Source organism: Dunckerocampus dactyliophorus, chromosome 15, assembly GCF_027744805.1.
Source record: "Dunckerocampus dactyliophorus isolate RoL2022-P2 chromosome 15, RoL_Ddac_1.1, whole genome shotgun sequence".
Taxonomy (NCBI): domain Eukaryota; kingdom Metazoa; phylum Chordata; class Actinopteri; order Syngnathiformes; family Syngnathidae; genus Dunckerocampus; species Dunckerocampus dactyliophorus.
In genome coordinates this window covers 10782501-10804622 of record NC_072833.1, presented here as the reverse complement: position 1 = coordinate 10804622, position 22122 = coordinate 10782501, and the positions used below count along the sequence as shown (strand labels likewise).

Here is a 22122-nt window from a genome sequence, read left to right as displayed (position 1 = left end):
GATGGCAAAAAACCCAACTTTTCCGAGGGGTCGATTTTCACCCGTTTCGACAGTGCCGGCACTGTCGCCAAATCGCATTTTTTTCAAGTTGCTGAAACGACACTTTTCCGCCCCGGGAGGTGGGCCAAACCCCCCAAACATTCATCGGGGGTCCCGGCAGGACCCAAAGATGGCAAAAACCCCAACTTTTCCGAGGGGTCCATTTTCGCCGATCTCAATCTCAATGAAGTTATTTTTTAACAGGGTGGGCAATCACTTTTTCACACAGGGCCATGTAAGGTTTGGATCATTTAAAAATTGCATTTCATGTTCAATTGTGCTGTCATTAAATTAAATAAATATTTAAATTTGTTTGCTGATCTGAAAAATGTAAATGTGAAAAACGTGGAAAAAAATTAGAAATCAGTATATTTATATCATAAAATCAATTTAAGAGCCGTGTTAAAATAATGTTTATGTCACCAATTTTGCTTTGACTGTAATTTGACGGCAGGTGGCGCGAGGTCGCCGTCTGTCGTCAAACGCCGACCAGATTCATGTCACCAGTCTTGCTTTGACTGTTATTTGACGGTAGGTGGCGCGAGGTCGTCGTCTGTCGCCTAACGCCGACCAGAGTCGGAGTTAAGCGAAGAAGCCCGAACTGCGGCGGAGCTGTCCGGAACATCCGGCACCTTCAACATAAACAGCAATGGCGGAAGCAGCTGCATCGTCCACAGCGGCCCCAGCGGTACCAGGAGGTTGGACCAAACACGTAACTTGCAGGTAAGACTTGAAGAAACGCCATCAAAATATCGATGATGGAGTCATTGCTTGACTTTTGGCGTCAAAATATTGGCGTTAGAAGAGCTGTCGAGGGGCTGACAACAGCGTTTCAGCGACGCTCAGCTATGCTTGTTATTGCCTTGCTATGTATTAGCTAAGCGAGACAGCTGTGTTTTGTTGTGATTTATGCTACGAATTTGACGACAAAGTACGCCATAAAGCATCTCAAAGCGTTATAATAAACATTGACACGTCACGGTTAAGTGACATTAACCACATACACCGGCAGAGTGGTGATCTGCTTTGCTTAGAACTAATATTAAAGCAAATATACCGACAACTGCAGCCTGGTGAGTATTCTGTTTAAATCCATGTACGTCGCGTATTGTAGTGGCATTGTTAGCATAAGAGTTATGATAAATCAATATGTATTGGCAGTGTAAATGGTAATGGTTGTATATCATAAGCGGGTACATAGGACTTGTAGATAAATTGTTTATGTAAGGGGACAGCGGTTCTGATAGCTTAGCATATACATTGACCTGCTTTGGATTGGTTTTGCATATTTAATGTACAAAAGGTGTCAACAGACCCCCCATTTATCCTGTTTTTGGTTTAATTCCATTTCTACAATGTATATAGTGTACTATTATTATTAGGCGCTGAGATGGGTCAGTGATTGGCAGCAACATTGGCTTTCATGCATTACTTTTCCTACAATGTCAGATTTTAAACAAAAAAACTTGAGGTCCTCAAGACATAGAGTATAATATTTTTTCCACTTGAAACGTGACAATCTAAAAACTACTGCCTGAAATATATCAAGTATTAATCTTATTTTGGGGATATTAACATTTAAAGGACTGTATGTTTACATCAATAGCTCCAGTGTTTTTGGATAAAAAAAACAAAAAACAAAAAACAATGTAGCTGACTGTATTGTAATCGCTCTAAAAAAGTGTTGTTTGTTTAATGCTTAAGAGCATGCAGCGTGCAGCTTAGTAGGTAAGGAACAGATTTTGACAGAATGACAGTTCTAAAATGTTGTAAAAATGATTATGCTTTGGCAAATTTGAATTATATTAATTCAACACAGTCAATTTGGCTTGAAAAAAGCCAAAGCCTTAATGACCGCTTTTATTTGCAGATATTTCTTGCATGGTCTATGCAAAGAAGGAGACAACTGTCGCTATTCTCACGATCTGACGAACAGCAAACCTGCAGCCATGCTTTGCAAGTTCTTTCAGAAGGGAAACTGCGCGTTTGGGGACCGCTGCAGGTGAGTGGTTGGCTAAAAATCGATGCTGTTATATAATAGATGTTCGAGCAAACATTAGAGCAGGTGTGTTGGGTTCAGGTGTCAGTTGATCTGCTACGACTTCCCCTTCTAAAACGAGGTGCTAGCACAGCCAAATATGACAGGGCGGCAGCTTTGCTGGCTAGGTTTTCCTAGAAGTATTACGGCACACTGCTTTAGAAGATATGACACCTGAGACTGCTGCATCATAATGTCAACATGTTGTCTACGGCAACTCCTTGTTGGAATCGTCAGTGCAGCTGTCCTGGCTATGACATAAAAATGTATTTCAAAATATGTCTTAATGTTTTGCCGCACGTGTCTGTGGCACTTGACCAACTTGCTCCCGTGTTGCCTTCTGGATGTAGGTTAGGTTTCCATTCACACTCTGTAAGAGAGGAGTTTTGTTGTTTTTTTTTTTTGGGGGGGGGGGGTAGTTTTTGTGATGAGATTCCGCCACGATTAAGCGGTTCGTCTGGGAAATACTTCCCATACAAATGTTTCTTTTCACGATGACAGCATTTCAATCAAATGTCAATTTCCACGAGATTCCGCTTTTAACAGTAGATCCCGATTTTATTCCATCCACGATGACGACGCTGACGCAGAAGTCATAGGCCCCACTTCCAATATGCGAGTTCAACTTTACCATGACATTAAATGAGATTATCGTATAATGGTTTAACACTTTCCAAAATGTGACCGTGTTGATTTTCATACTTGAACCGAAATGACAGTTGGTGCTGCTAAAAGTTAAAACACTGCAGTGTGCTTTGAGAAAAGCCCATCAGCGTACATTTGCTGTAAAAAAAAAAAAAAAAAAAAAAAAAAAGGGGCTTAAAACATGCAGGTCCCTTTTGAGAAGCAGATTAGTCACCCGGTCTGTTGTCAAGCTACCCAGACAGCAGCAGCAGCTCGTACAGACGCTGTCTGCTTGATGTCTGGCTCCAAGGAGCATCCCCATAGTTACCAAGGCAGTGCAGGGACCACCACACCCGCACTTATATACGTCCATAGGGGGCTTGTTGCGAAGATTATAATGCATTGAGTCACTGCTGCTGCTGTTGTTGACAAGTCAACATTCCTCAGTCCTTGTGAATGGAGGATGCCCTCTTTTTTTTTTTTTTTTTTTGGTTTGGCCTGTCTACCTTCTGCACCCTGTATTAAGACGCTAAAGAAAAGGCAGGCAATGTGGGGGTTTGTAAAAGGCTCTGTCTATTGTGTTCGGACTCGGTGACACCGCACCCCCCCCTCCGCTTTTGTAGCCCCCAGGGCCAGACAGAGTGCACTGCATGCTGCATAGCAATTGCATAACGCTCTCAATTTCCCTCCTCTTCCGCTGTTGCTGGGTTCCCCAGGTTCACTCATCTGCATCACTCTCTTCCCATTTATTTATGCATGGCTCCAGCAACACCCCCCCAGTCCTTATCGAGCACTCGAGTGTCTGGGAACAGACTGGTTAACCGTGTGCACTGAGTGTACCAGCCTTCATGTAGGAGGTGACTGGAGGAGCGACCATCCATTTTTTTTCTCCCCCTTTAAACGGCTGTATGCATACATGCTGTATGTATCACATGGCATGCTAAGTTATGTTGATATCTATGTAGGCCTGTCTACAGGGTGAAGGCATTTCATTAGTAATAATCATAACAGCATATTTGTTTTCCTCTCAATTTTATGCAATTTATTTGAAATGGTTGATGTGAAAATGTATGTACTGCATGTATATGTGCATAAGTGGAACCCGTTTAAGTCGACATCCCATCTATCCGAGTAGTCGACCAACTCCTCAAGAGGAGGTGGTCACAATTTCAATGACTTTGGACTCAACTTGACAATATCATCAAAGACTTGCAACTTGCCTTGGACTTTAGTCTGATGACCTTTAAAATATTTGAAATAGCAATGTGTTGAGTAAAATGTGTCCCCATTCAAAGTATTCAACTAATGTTATTGTTACGTCGATGTGAGTCAGCCAATCAAGCGATGTCTTCTTTAACAGGGTGTTTTTCCACATTAGTGTTTTCTGTTTTTTTTCTTTTTTAAATTATTTGATATATGCTAGTCTTGGACTCTTACCTATTTAAGTGCCAGTTTTTTGATTGCATATTTTTCTAAAATTGATTTGGTTGAGCTTTAAGATGACCTTCGGTCCAAACAAGCTCCTCCGATTGTTGTAGCTTAAGACGATGTTTACTTTGTAGTGATAGTAATTTGTTGCGGATGCTGTTCGTCTGAACCCAGCTCAGAACATACATGTGATATTTTTAGTGAGTTCTAATTATGAATGCATGGTACAATAATACAGTACAATGCAGCTTTCAGAAACTCGTCACTTATCGCCATCCCATAAAAAGCACACGCACACGCACACCGTCTCTGTCCACCCCACTTCTAAAATCGGATCCCTGTCACGTTGTGCCTTTGGCATAACGGTAAACTGTTTAAAGACTTGTCACTTTTTTTTCTCCACCTTTTTAATAAATGAAATGCCATGTCAGTTAAGTTAAGAGTTTTTGTAAAAACTAAAAATTAAATACACTACTCACAAAAAAGATAATTGACTTTGAGGTGAAATTTCAGGACGAAGCTAAAGTTCACTGCAGTAATCCCTCGTATAGTGCGGGTAATTGGTTCCAGACCCGATCGTGATAAGTAAAATTCAGTGAAGTGGGATTCCTTCTTTATAAATGGAACATTTTTGTATTCAGAGCATAGAAAACCTGTTTACGGCCTTCTAAACACAGTTTTTAACATTATTAGAGCCCTCTAGAGATGAACTAACACTCTATAGTCATCTGTACACTCGTATTACCCAATTTCATAGACATAATAAGAATAAATAAGCTATTTAAGACATAAATAAGACTTGTGCTCGTGTGTTGCTATAAATGTGTTCCCTAGGGGAGCTGAAAGAGAGCCGTATGGGAAGTGATGTCGAATTTCACCCGAAAGCCGAATATTTCATGGCTACTGTGAATGATAATGCACGTTATATGGAAGCGGCAGTACGCGAGGCAGGATTGGAACCAAACATTAAGTGCTCTACGCATACTATAAACCTTGAAATCCAACTTGCACTCAGTGTTCCCTGTGTCACTCGCTCGTGGCAGGTGACTGTTTTTTTTTGGTCAGCGTTGTAGTTTTTTAGCTTAAACGTAGATTCTGCCATCTATTTTACATGTCTTTACATAACTACACATCAACATAAATGATTAGTAGTACCAGCTACCACTGCCGTCATTATTTAAACTTACCATTTTTTGTTTTTGTTTCAAGTTGTGGAAACGTTCAACAGTTAAAAGCATCAAGCTTAGGTCATGCATGCATTTGAAAATGTACCTTGTTTTGTGACTAAGTTAACTGAGTCACAAAATCCTTTAATCATCTTTATTATATGTGTGTGAGAGGTTCATTTGTGCATAGACTGTGCACAGAACGATGAACAACTCCTATCTGTCTCCTGTCTTCCTCTATAAGCACAGTGTGTCCTTTGCTGGTCAGACGTTCAACAGCACTGCGTATTTCTGAGCGTTTGAGTCTGCGCTTTAATTAAATACGGCTGCAAAAGTTGCAAGTGCCAGAACTTTGATGAAGAAGGTGAGAAACACTATTGAATGCAACAAAGAACTCATAGCAAAGTACGAAGGTGGTGTCTGTTGCAGTCTGATTGTAATGTCAAGGTAGGAATGTTTTGCACAGGGTTAAGGGGGACATAACAGATCGTGAGCTGTGTGATGACAATCGTGCCTGCTGCTGAAGAGTGTCCGGATCGGATTCATTGGATTTACATTCGTTTTTAAGAGAAACATTGATATGGTTTTGTGAAAACCAAGGTTCCACTGTGCATCACTCTGTGATTATTAATTATAAAACATTCATCAGCAGAACGTTCGTAAACGCAAAATCTGACGCTGATTTTCCAGGATAGGAATATGGTTGTGTTGTGTCTTGCGTTGTTCAAAATGCAAGTAGTGCAGGGTCAACCTCCTATATGTTAAAACCCTATCCAGGGCAAAAGTATTGCACCCTTTCATGACTTATCACTCTTTGGCTGTGGTGATCTTGTCTTACAATGAGCAGTGTCATTACCGCAAGTCCCATTCCTGTATGTTTCCATAGGTTTGAACACCACAATCCATCACAAGACGAGCTGCCAACACCTGAGCCATTGCCTTCCACCTCCCGAGCCAGCCAACCCGATCCAGAGCTCAGTGGGCCAACGCCTGGCCTAGGAGCACAAGATTGGGTCAATGCTGCAGAATTTGTGCCAGGGCAGCCGTACTGTGGACGTGGTGAGTAATTACCTTTTGAGATGTCCGGGCTGGTGCGGACTTTTAATTCAACTGTCTGAGTACTTTTCCTACTACGGAAAGTAAATCCCCCAATCGTGATCAAACATTTCAGTTGACCTTCTCGCCTTAGATCCATGGAGAGAAAGGAGATGAGATAAGGCATTGGTATTCTTGTCATGTATTGTCTATGTCAGCAGTTATCCCATTTAAAACAGCAGATGGTATGTTGAGGTTCTCAGCAGCTCATTAAAAGCACCTTCATCATGATGTTTCCTGTCAACAATGCACCTTTATTACATTATAACGAACACTGCTCTAAATAGGCCATGCATAGCAGTGTAAATACAATACAATTGCCGCTTAATGCTGCTGCTCATGGGTCCACTTGTGTTCCGTTCACAACAATATTCTACAGTATTTTAGTATAGTATGCCACTTCACTAATAATATATTTTTGAAAAAGGAACACTAATAATTGAAAATAAAGGAGTTAAAGTTGTGCGGCAAGTACAGAATATAAACACTACCTTAGTTGTTATCGATATAACAGACAAACATTGGGCAACTATTTGACTAAATATGTATTGCTTTTCTTTGTTGTTGTACTGCAGCGATCCCCTCACTGCTGTAAACTGGCGTTTTCAGTTTAAATTATTTGAGTAAAAAAATATATATATAAATATAACATTAATAATAACAATATACACATTATAAAAAAACACATGAAAAATATAATAATTGCGTAAACTGTAATTGACATCATTGTATTTCAACCCCTTGAATGGCATAAATGGGACTACTACTACCACCGCCCACCACCACCGCTAACGCGCTGAAATTGGTCTTGCTTATGTCACTATGTGGACCATCAAGTCCTCCACTGTGTTACTAAAAAGTGCCAAATCCGACGTTGACCGCTTTTGCCGACATATTTGAGCTCCAAAGGGGTCATCTATATGAAAATTCATTCTGTCTCTGGCGAAAGTAAATGTGCAAGCAATGGCTAGTTTCAGCTTGGATTTTGGTTAGATCGACAACATCCGAGGGGCATCAACTTAAACTAGGTCCACTGTAGTCTTTTAAAATAGCAGTTTCATGCAGCTCATCCCCTGATTGATGCAGAGTATCGCCACACATTGTACATGTCCAGTTTGTTTTTTTTTGTGTCCAGTTGAGTCTGCAAACGCGCGGAGCCCTGTCCCCCTCATCGAGGAGTTTGACAGCGAAGCGACGCGTCACGGCAAAGAGCTGCTGAGGAAGCAGCTCTGTCCATATGCCGCAGTCGGAGAGTGCCGCTACGGCCTCAACTGCGTCTATCTCCATGGTGACGTGTGCGACATGTGCGGCCTGCAGGTTCTCCACCCCACTGACAAGGACCAGCGCTCGGAGCACACAAAGGTGTTACCAGACAGCGTCATCTCCACGTTTTTGTAGGGATGTAAAGTTGACCCCTTCCCTTTGCTAGGCCTGCATTGAAGCCCATGAGAAAGACATGGAGATCTCCTTTGCCATCCAGCGCAGCAAGGACATGATGTGCGGCGTGTGCATGGAGGTGGTGTTCGAGAAGACCAATCCGAGCGAGCGCCGCTTCGGCATCCTGTCCAACTGCAGCCACTGCTACTGCCTGAAGTGCATCCGTAGGTGGAGAAGCGCCCGGCAGTTTGAGAGCAGAATCATCAAGTGAGTCATGTTTGGAAAGGACAAGAAATCACCTTTGAGCTTTTTGAATGCTGGGCACCTCTACACATGCTACATTCATGTGTTCACACGACCCTGCTGTCTATTGTTGGCAGTCCTTTGTTGAAGCTACACTGGGTACATGAACAGCTATAGTAATGTATCTGTAACATACATATGTGTGTGTATATTTTAGAAATAAATGTTTAGATTTATGTGAAATAATTCGTAAGGTGTTTATTGTGGGGCGGTGATATTATTATGTGAATTATTATTATTATTATTATTTATGTTAATCATTAGATTGTGTGAATGTTATTTCCACTCACTGTGTATTTACGTACAGATCTTGTCCGGAATGCCGAATCACATCCAACTTTGTCATCCCGAGCGAGTTCTGGGTGGAAGATAAAGATGAAAAGCTGAAGCTCATCCAGACATACAAGGAAGGCATGGGGTACGAAGATCCACTCGCTTCTTAAGTTCATTCCCTTTCTGTGACACAGAGCTGCGGAAGACTTCCGGAAATTGACATTGTCTCCCAACTGCAGTTAAACAATCTCCCAGACTGTGATGTTTGTGTGTGGATATAAAAATACTTCAGAAATCAATTAAAGGTGAATATCACGCATTCTGCACAGTTTGCAGCGTGAATATTTCCATAAAGAGCAGGGTGCATAAGGACACTGCTAAAGCCAGAGGCGAGACGAAGGGGATCCAGAGCTTTTTCAGGTACGTTCATGTACGAGAGCAGGGCTATTCAACTGGTGGACCGCGGGCCAAAATTGCCACGTGAATGGCATCAGACCGTTCTGCGAGTGCAGTTCGAAACACACTATGACATTTTTGCAGCGGAGCATTCTTGTCATACAGAGAATCTTTGACGAGATTTTTTTTTTTTTCTTTTGCAGTAGGTCCAAAAATACATCAGCAGAGCACTCGAGTAACGTAGAGAAGGCAGTTGGGTGCGTGTGGCGTGGCGATCGCAAACACCAAATGTTGACATCTCTGGTGACAATATTTGCCTCTTCTTTCTGTCTCCCCAGGAGCAAACCATGCCGGTACTTCAACGAGGGGCGCGGAACGTGTCCCTTTGGCTCCAACTGCTTCTACAAGCACGCTTTTCCTGACGGACGGCTGGAGGAAGCACAGCCTCCGCGGAGGCAGACCGGGTCCAACAGCAGCAGGAACCGGGTAACAATGAACACACAGTTATGTCAAAATAAAGTCAGCAACACTTTCCCACTGAGAACCGCACACTAAAAAAAAATTAAAAAAATAAACCAGCTTTATCAATAGTCAGACTTGCAGTCTTCAAAACCATCTGAAAAAGTGGATGAAACAAACCCAAGTCTGTGACTACTCTTCAGCCTTGATGTTGTTTATTTTTGTCTTTTTATTGTTCGTTGTGAATTGTTTTATATTATTTCTCTGTTACCTGCCTGGGGACTACAGATGGAAACTTGCAGTTGTGCTATAATCTGGCGTACGTACATCTGTATTGCTTGCAAATGTCCATTAATATGTATTGTTTCTATTATTATAGCAACTTTTACTCATTTTATTTCACTCCCATTACATTTTGGTTCATTTTTAGTTTACAGCATTTTAGTTATTATTATTATGATTACTAATTTTGTAACATTCCAACTTTTGACATGTTTCGCCATTTTTACATCTTGGTCGGTTTTGTTCAATTTTTATTTCTATGTTTTTCGCCATTTTTACATCTTGGTCGGTTTTGTTCAATTTTTATTTCTACAATGTGCCGCTGGACCAAAGGCCGAAATGGCCCCCAGGCGGCACTATGTATGCGGCACTATACTATGCGGCACCCCTGATGTAGCTCTCCAAACACAGTCACCTAGCCTGTTGCTCCCTCTGCTGGTCAGTCAAGGAAGGCCATTATTAATCTAGAACCAAATATCTGCTCATTTGCTAAGAAATTGGATAATTGATGAAATAATCTGGGAAAACCACTAAAACAGTCATTCTTTTCCCCCTTAGAACTCAAGGCACACGCGCTTGTGGGACATCCTGGATGAGCGGGAAAGCACCGACTCGTTTGACAACGATGACGAGGAGATGGTGACTTTTGAGCTGAGCGAAATGCTCCTCATGCTGCTCGCCGCCGGAACGGACGACGAGGTTACTGACTCGGAGGACGAATGGGACTTGTTTCACGAGGATTTGGCTGATTTTTACGAGATTTACCTATAGCTACACCCCACGTACTCGCATACGCTTCCCCTATATCTATATAAATTTATACAGTATATGCGTATACTGTATGCACACACTAAACCCTAGAATGGACTGTCTTGTGCGAGTGATGGACAGTAGCACCCCTTTCCCTCTTGTATTGTGGCAGTGCCTTTAAGCAGGCCATTCATAAGAACTCCTTAAAAAGATGAGATAAGAAAAACGCATTTTCTAGACATGTATCCCTGTGGATTTTATCCTGGTGTTGTCCAAACAAAAAAAAACAAAAAATATATTCAGATTTTGCTGAAACACAAGTTTATTTGTGGACGTCGGTTTCACTTGTTGATCATCTACTGGGTTTTGTACATACGTCACACACTCATCACGTCCTTCCATTGTAAGATAAAGCATCTCTTCATAAGGCCAGAACAGCTTTTTTCCCCCCCTTTATATCTTCTATATTGTGCTAACTATTAACCGTATCCATGTTCCTTGTGTACTGCAATGTATGTTCTGTACCTTGGGGAGCATTGATACATTAATGCACATTTTAATCACATCCCACAAGAGGAAAGCTATCAAGTTAAAGGTTTAAAGAACGTCCCCTTGTTTCATTCCATGAAATGATCCATCTAACTTAAACCTTAATTTACTGGGACACACCAATGGTCTCATACCAAAAAGCATCACTTCCCTCGTTTGCTTCACTTGTTTTGTTTTTTTCGTTAATGAAGTTACATTCAGACTGTATGCCAAATACTTCTCCACTCTCGGTAGCTGGTTTCAACCTGTTGAAGTCCGTTGGAATGCATATGTTTATACTGAAATGTGTGTTTTCTATGTTCCACGGCCATCCATCTTAACTTGAAATTAAAACTTTATTATCAATATGTGCTGTTGTGAAGTCATTCAAGCTACAATGAATTAATTTCAACTAAATCAAACTATCATGTAAAAGTGGATTTAAAAAATGTATCAAAGCTGAATGTCAACCTTTTTAAATAGGAATTATTTTCGCAACAAACTGGCACTGGCCATTTGTCGCCCTCTACCGGCGGAAAGTCATCACACCAAATTGGGAAGCGATTAAAACAGAATTTCTTATGACTTGTGTGACATTTAAAAATGCCATACTATGCATATTTACATAAAAAATTGGCATTCTATATGGAACTACAACAATTTGGTACTCGATTAATCATTTAAATTAAAAAATGTCAATCTCTTAACTTCAGCCTCAGAAATGTGAATATTTTTAAATTCCCTTAGTCATCCATGAAAGCAGACCTATTTTTTTAAGCAAAACAAGATACTCAGATCAGCTTTGACTTTGGCAAAAATGTGGATCAGTTTTCCAAATTTCTGATTGTTGTCCATATCGGGTCTAACCAATTTACCACTTAATTAAAAGAAACTTCAGCTTAATCGACTAAGAAAAAGATCATTAGTTGCAGCCTTAATTCTATACTTGCATAGTATAGAATAACACCTTCCACGTTACTGCAAAAATGTACTATTTTTTCATGGGGCAACGCAAGGAATGACACTTTGATACAATGTACAACTTGGCTAGCTGTGCATTTGCTGTCCCCTCAAAATAACTCCACACAGCTATGAAGTGAAAATGTCCAAAATTGGTCCAGTTAGCCATTTTCCCTCCCCCGTGTCATGTGTCTCATTAGTGTTACAAGGGCTGCTTTCACACTGTGGGTCCATTCCAATTTTTTTGCTCATGTGTAACTTGGACATGATTTTTTTTTCATGTCAGTACGAACAGTAAAATTCCGATTTTTTCAAACGCGACCCAGGCCTCTTTCGTATGTCGATATGCTGAACGTTCGGGTCACGTATATCTGACCTATATGTCATCGAAAGGCATGTTTTTTCCGAGCAAGAGTTGGGGGAAACGTAGTCACAGATGTAGTCATCATCCAAAAATGATTCCGTCCATCCACTCCTCACCGACACGCTCCTCGGAACAGACGTGGCAAGTTCCCCAAATTTTTTCCTCTTGTACAAAATGATTTGGTTAAAGTGTTGACATCGACTTGACAAAATCCTTGAAATTGCCACAAATGTGCCAGAAGTTATGTCCGTGAACACACTCACATGCGTGTGACGTCGCCATGCGTTCACATGGCACACAAATTCAAGTCACATTTTTTTGGTAATGTGAACAACTACATAAAAACATCATATTTTAACCCCCAAAACATCACAATTGGGCATCAGACGCTGCAGTGTGAAAGTAGCCGAAGTCTCAGGTGTGAATGGGGAGCAAGTGTGTTAAATTTGGTGTTTCCGCTCTCATGCGGGTCACTGGAAGTCCAACATGGCGCCTCATGGCAAACAACTCGCTGAGGATGCGAAAAAAAAAGATTTGTTGCTCCACATAAATATGTTCTAAGCTATAAAAAAGATTGGCAATACCCAACAACAACGGAGCTGCACTTCCACTCAGAACAGGTCCGGTCCACTAAAGTTGAGTGGACATGCTCAGCGTCCTATCCAGGGGTGTGTTTGTAAAATGAACTTACGAGTGCTATTCAACTGAACTCCATGTCCAAGAGTTAAATCAGTGTTGGAAAATAACAACATCCTCACAAAATATTGACAAGTTGGGCCATTTTTGGACATTTTCATGAGGGGTGTACTCACTTTTGTTGCCAGCATTAATGGTTGTGTGTTGAGTTATTTTCAGGGGTTAATAAATTTGTTATACAAACTGTGCACTGACTTATTTAAATTGTAGAAAAATGTCGTTCCTTCAGTGTTGTCCCATAGAAAGATACAATCTGCAGAAATGTGAAGGATGTACTGTTTTGTGATGTACTTTATGACATCATTTTAAATGACATGATGTATAGTATGTCATCATTTAAAACGTGATGATATAGAATATATTTTTAAGGGTTAAGGATACATACTGTAAGTGCAAGTGCATTCCATGTGAATCCATGCCATGTTTTCCGAACAACTCTTCCTCCCCACCTTAAAAAAAAAAAAACATCAAGGAAGAAATCGGGAGAAGCTGAGGTGACAAAATAAAATGATCTCAGAAATTAGAAGAGCCAATTCCAAAGAAGACCAAATCCGATCCCAAGCCAGCTTTGCTTCCATCGTCGCCTCATCTCCATCCCCGGAAGCTGGCCGGCTGCTGAGCAGGAGCAGGCGGGACACCGGCAGCAGCATAATCATCCACCCGGAGGAGAGCGGTAGCATCCAGCCTCTCGTCCCCGCCCGCATCGACATGACATCCGCGGACTTCCCGGCGCACACCGCCCCTCTGCTCTTGGCGCACACATCTAAACGCAGCCTGTTCTACAAAGCACTCTGCTTCCTCCTCCTCGTTTTCCAGGGAGGCATCCTGGACTTCTACCTCATCATCTTCACCGACCTGTACTGGTGCTCCTGGATCGCCACGGACCTGGTGGTGGTCTCCGGGTGGGGGATGTTCTTCATGAAGAACGCGCGAAGCAAGCGGGAGAGGGCTTGCGGCTTCCACCAGAAGGGCTCCATCTTCGGCGGATGCAACCTGGGTGAGTTCACCTACGCTTACCTGGCTTGGCTCATCTACGTCATAGCGTACACCCCCAAGGTGGTGCTCATCCTGGAGACCTCCATACTGGATCTGATCGCCGTCAAAGTGCCATGTGGAGTGACCGGCTTCAAGATCATCACCTTGCTGTCCGCACCGCTGCTCTTCTGTCTCACGAATGCCATCATTGAAGATCTCAATGGCGTCACCAGGCACCACTCCCAAAGCTGCTTCATGACTACCTGCCTGGACCTCATCGACAGCTTCTCCCTTGTGGAGATGCTGCTCCGGAACCAAATTCAGACCTTGTACCTGAAGTACACCGTCATCTCGGCGTACTTTTTGGCTCTAGCAGTTCCAGTTATCTGGCTCTACGAGCTCACCGCTTCGGAGCTCCGCTGCCGGTGGCTGTGGGCTCGTTTCTCAGCGGGCCTCCTGGTCAACGCACCCCTGCTGGTGGTCCGGTGCTTCCAGGTGTTCGTCTACAAGACGCCGGTGTCCGTGTTCATGTTCAAAAACATCTTTTTCCTGGCGTGTACCTTTCTGGACTTGACCGAGCAGTGCGTAGCGATGCGCGACGTCCGGAAGAGGATGGCGGGAGGAAGTAACCAGGCCCAGTTCTCCCATGGAGTGTCCGAAAACGACATGTGTCCACACGGATATGTCAACACCCTGGCAGTTACTCAGTCCTAGTGTTTAGGTTTCGGAACCGAGTCCACCGTTAGCTCCCTTTTTTGGAAGCCTAAATTCCAAACAATTCAAATTAGAAAGGCAATCCAAAACGTCCGGTATTGGCATACGACTTCCTGCACACGTCTTGTAAATTTCCGGTACACTTCCGGTTAATTTATTCCACTTACCTATTACAGGGCTGACGCGGATGCAGGAAACTATTAAGGCTTTATAAATCATTTTAAAAGTTTAAAAATAGTTATGTATAAATAATTACAATACAAAATTGGCATTTTACAACTTTTTTTTTGATTTATTTTCACGTATGTGTAATTACATTTCCTCACCTAACAAATTGACATGGATGTAGGCTTTATTAAGGCACTCAAGTCTTTTTTCCCCCCCATAATTACAGTTAATTTAAATAATTACAATGCATAAAATACTGTAATTATTGTGTATTAATTACACCACTTTTAAAAACTTTATTTTTGAAATAATACATATAATTACGTTTATAAATCATGATATATTTATCAAATACATTAAATGCATGTAAAAAAAAACATAAAACATCAAAGGAATCACAGAAAATTTGTAATGCAACACACAAAATTACGGTATAGGCCGACTACTTCCTGCACACTTCAGGTAAATATCCGGCACACTTCCGGACATAATTCACCCAACTAACAAATTATTGACCTTTGGATGTAGTCTTTGTAAGGCACTGAAATGACTTGTTTTTATAACAACAGTTATGTATAAAAAATAATTACAACATGTAAAAAAAAAAAAAAAAAAAAACTATTGTAGTACATTGCAAAACGTTTTTTCCACTTAATTGAATAAAATGCATAACTACATTTAAAAATAATTGCACATGTATTAAATACATTCAACGCATGTATGAAACAATATCGATCAAATTACAAAAAGCAGTTGGAGATGGTTTGTTATGATTATTAGATACACGTGAAATAACTGTTCAAATCAAATTTATTATACAAACACTCTGACTCTGAATTTATCAAGATGAAACTTTGACACAATGTTACATGTCCTTTAGCGATACACTTCGTGCTTTATTACCAAACAAGACCTTCAGGACCTTTAGCAGTGCTTTATTATTAGTTGTATTATGTCAGACATTTAGATTGAATTATAATAACCAGCTATCGCACCAATAACCAAACTGTTTTTAATGAGAACGAATGAAATCAAAACATTCTAATTTTAATATGTATCGTTTACAGTATACACATCCTCAATGGCAAGTATGTCTGTACCTTTGAAGGTTTTCTTTTATGAGAGATTTTTCAAAGTGTTTTGACATACAGTATCACGAGCGCATCATGTGCACCTGCCTTAAGGACCTCCCCTTTTGGACCAATCCACAGGTGCTAACAATCAGCAACCTGTTCCGTCAGCAAATTGTCCTGTTGCACTTGAACGCGACAGAAGAGAGACAGCCATGTCTTGCTGGGAAGTGCAATTTCAAGAACCCCCTCCACCCCCATCCTGCAACGTTTGGTGTCTTCTATGATGACAGTGTTGTCTGCAAGTCTGTGTTTGGGTATACCGACTTAGTGTAGACTTGTGTATCATTGTCATTCATAACCCAACAGTGCCACAAACAGCTTTTTTTTAAATCGATACCAGACCAACAAGACTTTGTATGTGTGTGTGTCAATGTCCACAATGTTTTAATAGCAACAGCCTGGACTGGAAACTAATCATTTTGCATTCATAGCAAGCAGAATAGTCACCAGCTATACACAGTTTTAGCCTCCCACATAGCTGGAATTGTCCAAAATGTATCAGTATTGTGTGAGTGTTTTACTGTATAGCAGGGTTTGCCAAACTTGCTAAATTATACAGTTCCGGTCAGAAGTTTGGGCTTGTATGTCCTATTCATTTTGGGCCCTTAATTATTTATTTGAACCATTCTTTTTTCAGGGTGGAGTGATTATACAACAATGGATAAAGCATGCTAAAATTAAGCTTCTGGGAATTCAAATTAAGCCTTCCCAAAGCCCCAACCTCCACCCTTTTGTGGACTGCGCTTATTTAAGCCGTGCCAGGAAACCAACCAATTTAAAAGAACTCTACCAAATCTGCCAAGAAGAGTGGTCCAGCCAGAATAATTACAAGCTTGTTGATGGATAGGAAAATCTGGTAGAGGTGGAACTTGGTAAAGGACATTAATCCAAGTATTGTTTTTAAAAATCATTGAAGATGTATGTTTGTTACTCTGGCTTCTTCAAAAACATGCATGTTAGGTTACTTGGAGATTCTAAATTGTCCATAGGTGTGAATGTGAGTGAGAATAGTTGTTTGTCTATATGTGCCCTGCGATTGGCTGGCGACAAGTCCTGTGTACCCCACCTCTTGGCGAAAGTCAGCTGGGATAGGCTGCAGCATACTACTGCGACCCTGGTGAGGACAAGCGGCATAGAGAATTAATGTATGTTTGTCATCGCAACACCCTCCAAAAAGAACTGTTCAAATAAATCATTCAGGGTCCAAAATGGATATGACATTCACTCTCATGATGAGGGTGTGTAAACTTCTGACCGGAACAATATCACCTCCACACGGACTGTATATAAACTCGATAAACTTGTGCTAAAACTTCAGCATTCTGGAGACAATCTTTTTATAGCTTACCTTTTTGTTTATTACTTTTTTAATTTGTAAAATTATTTTCATTTATTATTAAGTTAGAGGTAAAATGTATACAGTATATATTACATGTCCAGACTGTAGGGATGCCCTGTATATACAGTTGCTGTCCTGACCTTGATGTTTGACCCCCCTGTAGAGGGATTAGCGCTGCTGCTGAATAGACAAACGGTCCTGCTGGCTGCTTGAAGTGCTTCTCTAGCCTTTATTTTATGCACAATACTTTACTGCTAGAATGGCTTCCCTTGGTTGCTTGTCATATCATGCCAAAGTGTTTCAAACATTCTATTTTCTACTGTTTTGTATGAGTTTCTTATGTGCATTATGCTCACATTGTAATGTACAGTAAGGTTGGCTTTGAGACCTTGCATGAGCTGGCACAGTTCATTTCAAACTACCAAAGGACAACATGCTCAATGAAGAACAATGCACAAAAATTGGAACCCTCCTGTCTGTCCTCTTTTCTCACACACGTTTTACAGGGAAATTTTGCTGTCGTTTACAGATACTAGTACTACCTACACGTGATAGCATTGTGTGCTGTATATCTGTATCAATATAATCCAATCTAGTGGGTGTACTGTAAAACAGAGTATTGTGTGATCAAATAAATAAGAGGAACGTACTGCACAAAGTGAGTCTTTTATATTTTAAAATATGAACATGCAAATCAATTGCCTCATTAAGATTAACCAGGCTCTGTTAGTAGATACGTGAATTAACATTGAAGTCAGCAGACATAAATTGAGATTAGATTACTTTCCCGGAAGGAACATAACTAACATGTGTGCTTCATGGCCGGTCTGTGAGGTTCAGAATGGCTGCTGGTTTGGTAGGGGATCAAATACTTACTTCCCTCAATCAAATACAAAATTTATTTGCAAAGGGGTAAACTTACAAAATAAGCAGGGGATACTTACTTTCTCCACCATAGAGCAATGGTTCTCAAACTTTTTACACCAAGTACCATCTCAGAAATATCAATTCTGTTTTCACTATCTAAGCAGAGGTAGCAAAAAAAATGGTGGTACTTGCAAAGCAACATATTTTTGAGGTGTTTTTTGGTGTAAAAAGTTTGAGAATCATTGCTGTAAAAGACAATTCAAACCAGGGGTGAGAAGGGTACCGTAGGATGGACTGAAGTTTACAAATCCATGAACTGAGAAAGCAAAGTATATATGTAGATGTAAATCAGTCCCACTAAACAAATCCCTACTCACCAGAGTCAGAGCTATCCATAGTTTGCAGAAACAGTTCCTCTTGCAGCCTTGCCAGAGCCACCAGTGGATCCTCCTTGTAAGCTGCTCCGAGTGGCGAAGGCACTTTGGAGATGTAGCCTTGATCAGACCCACTGTTGAGCTCCACAATTTTATCCCCCCGCATTTCCACAGACTGGCTGATTGGGTTCAGAGGGGAACACTCCATGCTCGGACAAGGGGGGTTTGAGTCTTGCAAGCCACTGGGCTGCTCTTCCTCATCCTCCACTGGAACTTGACCTTGATGTCTCACAGCGCAAGTCCGCCACTTCTGTCCTGAGGAAACAGGCTCAGCGAGAAGAACTGACTGAGGACTGCTTGAAGGACACGCGTAACTCAGGTTCAATGGATAAACAGGGTTCACTTCTGGTATAAGTTCTGCCACTGGTGGAAGCATGCTCTTTGGGTTCAGTTCCGGGGTTAAGACTTGAACGCTGCTTCCGTTCTCTCTTATTTGTGCCTCACACACACAGACTGAAGGTCCGTCCCTCATGAGGGGAAGACACTCTAGAATTGGAGGGCCCTGCTGCTTGTCAATGAGCAAACTGGCCTCGCTCACAAGTTCTTCGTCACTGTGCACACACTCCCTCTCAAACCAGTCAGGGTGTTCTAACTGGTACGCCTGGAAGGTTTCAATAGCGTTCTTCAGGGCCAGGCCAGATGGACAGTTGAAGTATTCGTCCCCACTGATGCCCTCGATGCGGTTGACCAGACCCGGTTGGTACTTCTCCATGTCCAGGATGCCAAAGAAGAGCTCTTCAAAGTGTCTCATTAGTTTGTACTTCACAGCAATGTCGAAGACTGATGGTACATCCTGCTCGCCGCTGATGTCACTGAAGTAAGCCACCATGTACTTCCCGTGCATGCGCGCTTGGTGTATGTCTTGCAGGAAGAGGTTGAGACTGGGCGTGAGCATGTCGTTCGTTGGGGAGAGGAGGTCCTCCTTGAGTGTGACACGGCTGTGACCACACATGGCCCTCCACTTTGCCTGAACACCCGGTGAACAGAGCACTAAGATCTTGTCTGTGGGGTTCTTCAACTGCCGCCGTTGCCATTCCAGCCAGGGGAGGCGTCCCACCATGCCCAAAGAGTTAGCGTCAAGCAGGTCTATCAGCACCTTGGCGCCACACTTGGCCTGGAGGAAAGCGCAGAGCTTTAACACTATGTCCCTGTAGAGACGGTGGTCTTGGGAGTAGATCACCAGAACTTTTGGGGTTTGTTGGAGCGGTTTCGGCAGCTGTTTTGGTTTTTCATCTCCCACAGCAACACCTGGTGTGCCTGAAAATATCACAAATTAGAGATGCAATTTCAAACAATTAGATTGGACGCAAATGAAATATGGTGTCTGTGGGACTAACCTGGCTTCCTGTAGAGGATGCAAATATAAACAGATAATATCCCAGCACATAGGAGCACCACACACACGATAACAGGCATGTACTGAGGAGCATCTGGGGCATCAGTTGGCTCAGCTGTTAAGAGTCACATTACAATGAATTTATAAAATTCTGCATCGGTCCAATGTGGTGAAGAGGGAACTGAGCCGCAAGGTAAAGCTTTCAATTTACCAGTCGGTCTATGTTCCTAGCCTCACCTATGGTCATGAGCTTTGGGTAGGACAAGCGAAAGGAAAAGATCGCAGGTCAAAAGCGGCCAAAATTTGTTTTCTCCGTAGGGTGGCTGGGCTCTCCCTTAAAGATAGCGTAAGAAGCTCTTTCATCCGAGAGAAACGTCGAGTAAAACTGCTGCTCCTCCACACAGAGAGGAGCCAGATTAGGTGGCTTGGGCATCTCTTTTTATAGATTTATCCAAAGCCTTTGACACAGTAGACCACGGACTCTTGGTTGAAATCTTACACAGCAGTGGTATTTCAAAATCGGCCACCGATTGGTTTTCTGATTATTTAACCAACAGAACTCAGTGTGTGCAGGCGGCAGGATCCACCTCCACTACTCTGGATTTGTTGAAAGGGGTACCCCAAGGATCAGTTCTGGGTCCCATTTTATTTTCATTATATATCAACAGTCTGTGTACTGATGTGTCAAACGCATTTTATCATTTTTATGCCGATGATGCCATTATTTATTGCTGTTCACCCTCACTAACTCAGGCTTTTGACTTTTTACAAGCTGCTTTTAATGTTGTTCAGTTTCGTCTGAGGACCCTGAAATTGGTTTTAAATACAGAAAAAACCAAGCTCATGGTCTTTTCAAATTCCAGTGTGTTACCAATAAACATGACAACCGTTGTAACGCTTCAGGGTAACCCCATCGAGCTGGTTTCTAATTATAAGTATTTGGGGGTTCCTTCTTGACCATGAGCTTTCCTTTAAGGCACATATTTCAAAATTAGTTTCTAAACTCAGGGTGAAACTCGGATTCTTTTATAGAAATAGAACTTGTTTTTCCCTTGGAGCCAGGAAACTGCTTGTTTCAGCTACATTTCTCCCTCTGATCGACTACGGAGACGTGCTGTATATGGGGGCTCCTCTCAAGTGTCTCCAATCTTTAAACAGTGTCTATCACAGTGCCTTGAGGTTTGTCACTGCTGATGGTCGCCTTACACAACATTGTGACTTATATGTAAAATCAGGACTGCCCTCTTTAAGTGTGCATAGGTATACACACTGGCTGATCCTGATTTACAAGGCTCTGCTTGGCTTAGTCCCAACATACTTAAGTACTTTACTCCAGAGAACTGAAAGTCAGTATTCCTTGCGATCGTGTGACATCCTCCATCTCTCTGTTCCCCGTGTGAGAACTGAACTAGGGAAGAAAGCGTTCTGTTTTGCAGCCCCCACAGCGTGGAATCTTTTACAGGCTGAACTAAAGCTCTCGGAACTCATCCCTTTTGGAGCCTTTCGGTCCTTGCTGTTGGACAAAGAGCGTGAGACCACAGAAGAGTGCCTTTGTTTTAAATAGCTTTTTATGTATTTTATCACTAATCACTTGCACTTTATAAAGTATGTGTGTTCATATATGTACATTGTATGTAATCTTTTAGATTTGTATATTTTATCACTTGTGACATGTGCTGCTGACCTCTTGGCCAGGTCACCCTTGTAAAAGAGATCCTGATCTCAATGGGTTTTTATCTGGTTAAATAAAGGTTAAACAAAAAAAATCTGGTCAGGATGCCTCCATGGGGATGTGTTCAGAGCATGTCTGACCAGTAGGAGGCCTCAAGAAAGACCCAGTACACATTGGAGAGACTATGTCTCTCAGATGGCCTGGGAACGCCTCGGGATCCCATTGAAAGAGCTAGACAAAATAGCTGGAGAGGCAAGTCTAGGTTTCTCTGCTGAGATTGCTGCCCCCGCAACCGGGGATAAGCGGAAGAAGATGGATAGATGGAAAAATTGGTCAGTTTATGTTGACACGTGTTGCAGTATTTGTCAACTTCCTCATTATCTGATAAGCAGCGTGAAATGACAGCAGCAACAGAACTACTGTCTAGTTACACAGCATTAAAAGGTACATACAGTGGCTGACTGTTAAGTGCAAAGTGTGCTTCTCAATTATCGCCAATTCTCTTTATGTCTCTGGCCAAAGTCACGGGTACATGTGCAAGCAATGGCTAGTTTCAGTTATCACTCACTCAGCCGAGGGGCGTCGACACAAACAGGTTAAACTGTATATTTAAATTCAGTCAATACAAGTTTCCACTACAGCTGTAGTGATGGTGTGTGATTTTCTTATTGCAATTGCATGCACACAATGTATTTTCCACAAGAGA

The 22122-nt window shown here is 41.9% G+C and overlaps 3 protein-coding genes across 5 annotated transcripts in view; 2 read left to right on the top strand and 1 right to left on the bottom strand.

Annotated features, from left to right (window-relative positions):
- Positions 1-633: 633 nt before the first annotated feature.
- On the top strand, positions 634-11124 carry mkrn1 (makorin, ring finger protein, 1). Its single transcript, XM_054752591.1, has 8 exons — positions 634-762; positions 1910-2041; positions 6182-6354; positions 7526-7752; positions 7820-8034; positions 8378-8488; positions 9078-9225; positions 10039-11124. Exons 1-8 carry the CDS (start codon positions 689-691, stop codon positions 10249-10251), a joined length of 1293 nt encoding a protein of 430 aa, XP_054608566.1. The 5' UTR covers positions 634-688; the 3' UTR covers positions 10252-11124.
- Positions 11125-13252: 2128 nt separating this feature from the next.
- tmem121b (transmembrane protein 121B) lies at positions 13253-15221 on the top strand. Its single transcript, XM_054752592.1, has one exon. The coding sequence runs from the start codon at positions 13286-13288 to the stop codon at positions 14465-14467; it is 1182 nt and encodes a 393-aa protein (XP_054608567.1). The 5' UTR covers positions 13253-13285; the 3' UTR covers positions 14468-15221.
- il17ra1a (interleukin 17 receptor A1a) overlaps positions 14577-22122 on the bottom strand; it is a 16127-nt gene continuing 8581 nt past the window's right edge. Inside the window, exons 10-12 of one of the 3 annotated variants that reach the window (XM_054752590.1) lie at positions 19746-19859; positions 18352-19665; positions 14579-16882 (exon numbers count right to left, since the gene is read on the bottom strand). In XM_054752590.1, the coding sequence (XP_054608565.1) occupies positions 16872-16882; positions 18352-19665; positions 19746-19859 (1439 nt within the window). In that variant the 3' untranslated portion in view covers positions 14579-16871. Of the gene's footprint in view, positions 16883-18351; positions 19666-19745; positions 19860-22122 lie in introns of all 3 variants that reach the window. The other 2 variants (XM_054752588.1, XM_054752589.1) reach the window with 2 other exon arrangements.